The sequence below is a fragment of the Octodon degus genome, unplaced genomic scaffold, assembly GCF_000260255.1.
Source record: "Octodon degus isolate 3935 unplaced genomic scaffold, OctDeg1.0 scaffold00045, whole genome shotgun sequence".
Taxonomy (NCBI): Eukaryota; Metazoa; Chordata; class Mammalia; order Rodentia; family Octodontidae; genus Octodon; species Octodon degus.
The window spans coordinates 4,282,311-4,284,737 of NW_004524621.1; the positions used below are offsets into that span (position 1 = coordinate 4,282,311).

The 2,427-nt window shown below is 44.3% G+C and overlaps 1 protein-coding gene across 1 annotated transcript in view; it reads right to left on the reverse strand.

Moving 5' to 3' along the window:
- Fam3b (family with sequence similarity 3 member B) overlaps positions 1-887 on the reverse strand; it is a 26,804-nt gene extending 25,917 nt beyond the window's left edge. Inside the window, exon 1 of the mRNA XM_023716093.1 lies at positions 831-887. Coding sequence (XP_023571861.1) covers positions 831-858 — 28 coding nt within the window. The 5' untranslated portion in view covers positions 859-887. The remainder of the gene's footprint in view (positions 1-830) is intronic.
- Positions 888-2,427: the final 1,540 nt, after the last annotated feature.

A 2,427-nucleotide genomic window follows, 5' to 3' on the forward strand; every position in this document is an offset into this window, starting at 1 on the left:
AAAAATTAATCTGGAAAAAAAAAAAAAAAAAAAAAGAAACAACCAACAAAAAGGAAGGCTTGTCTGGTGGCACAAGCCTGAGATTCCAGCACCTCAGGAGCCTGAGGCAGGAGGATCTCAAGGTGAAGCCTCAGCTTGGCCAACTTGAGCCCCTAGGGAGACCCTGTCTCAAAATAAAATATCACAGAGGGTTGAGTGGTGGTAGCTCCACGCGAGGTCTCAGGTTCCACCCCCAGTTCCCGCAGGAGGAAGAGAAATGAGTGTAAAGGAAGGACTTTAATTTCCAGCCTATACCAGTGTTTTGAGGAGCGTGTTCCTGGGACAGCGGCCCTGCCGTTGACACCGGAGGGTGGGGGTTAGGCCCTCCCGGCTCCTGTCGCCCCGCCGACCTGGGGAGCAGGGCTGGGGTTGGTTCCTGGATCCCACCCAGGGCCTGGGTACCTGTGGCTGAAAGCCTGCGCCTGCGCAGAGCTGGCAGCGGCTCGGGCATCTCCTGTGTCAGCCGTGCACCCGACTGGCTTCCTTCTACCCACAGTCGGGGAACATTCTCGAAGGGTCCCCAGGCACCACCCTTCAGTGGCACAAATGGAATCTCTGTCCGAAGGCTGGGAGGAGTAATGCGCGCCGCAGGGGCGCACGGCACCCGCGAGCCGCGGAAACGCCCTTCTAGAAGCTACCGAGAGGGCCTGTGTCTCTGCCAAATGACAAGGCTCAGAGCGGGTGGTTCACGGAGACGCCCGCGGGAAGCCTCATGCACCCAGGGATGGGTTTGGGAAGTGCAGGGAGCATGGGGCGACGTGGGGCGTGCGTCCTGCTCTCAGGTCACCCACCTGGCGGCTTCGTCTGGGGGCAAACCATCGCCCTTCCTGCGAAGCTGAGATCTGCTGCCCGCTCGGTTGCTGCTTCCGGGAGGGTGGAGTCTGCAGGAGCAAGCGTCGTTGGGTGGTGGTTCAGGCCCGGAGCCCAAGGCCCAGGCTCTTGGTGTCTTTAAGATCCTCCGGAGTCCATGAGAGTAGTGGCTCCTCTGGAGGACTGGCAATGTCAGAAGTCGTTGACTTGAGCCTTTTACAGCTCAGCATATTAATATGGCTTTACTTTTCATACCTCGTTTTTATATTTTTCTGCTGGATGGTTAAGACTAAGACAAGGCAAGACCTGTATAACAAGAAATGCAACTCCCATATCTGACAAGGTCAGTCAGATCCCCTCAGGATTTACCCTGAAACCCTGCACCGCAGCTTGTAGATCCCTCGTAAGCAACTACAGTATTTAAATGGCAATGGAATACCCATCTCTGACAAAACTAACCAAAAAAAGAGGATATAAATGAAGGACCATTTTGTATCTACATATACAGAATATTTAGGATAAATATACAGCTACTTTCTCTTAATTCAATGAGAAGAACGGTTTGTATTAATAGTGTTTGGACAGGATGTCAAGTCTGCATCTTATACTATGAGTAACCACTACGAAGACAATATGCAATGTATTAATTATTGAAATTGCTCCTATTGAAATCGGTTTTGAAACTGTCTCATTGCTATTTGTTTCTCAATAAAATTAATAAAAAAGCAGAATAAAATTGATTGCAATGATTAACATTTCATTTTAAAATAAAATACCTTTTACTCCCCCCACAAGAAAAAAAATCCTTAGGAAACCTTTTAACTGAGATTCCTGAAAGGGAAAAAGGCTTAAGTAAGCTTTTTGTTTAGAAGCTGCAGTTTCTCTTAAAAGCACAATTTTTAAAAGTCCTATCTTCCTCCTCCCCTTTCTACCTACCTTTATTTCTTTTTTAAAATTTAATTAATAAGAAGTAAAGCCATGCTGTTATGTTGAGCTATAAGGGACTCAGGTCAACAATTTCTGACATTGCCAGTCAAGGGGAAGACCTAATACTATTATGGGTTACTGGTCTCTTTTAGAATATTTTGTGGAGTTTACACATCTATAATATTCAAATGATGGAATTAAACAAAAAAGGGTATACAGATGAATGTCCATTTTGTATCTGTGTATTCAAAGTGGTTAGGATAGATATATAGTTACATTCTCTTAATGAATAGAGGGATTTGTTCTAATGGTGTTTGTAAATAGGATATCATGTCCGCATCTTGTACAGCAATTAACCACTAGGAAGAATGTATGCAATGTGTTAATTATTGAAACTGTCCTACCAATTTGATTTGAAACTGTCTCATTGCTATTTGTTTCTCAATAAAATTATGGAAAAAATAAATAAAATAAAAAATAAAATTTAATTACGTTTACTGGTACAGTTTAGGTATATACAGTAATCACAGCAATCATAGGGAATTTGTATCTGTACGTGATGTACCTTGATCTTTTCCCATTCCCCTCCCTTCATTCCCTATTTCTCCCCTTATTTACAAAGTTTTGTTTCCATGTTATCCTTCTTTTCTC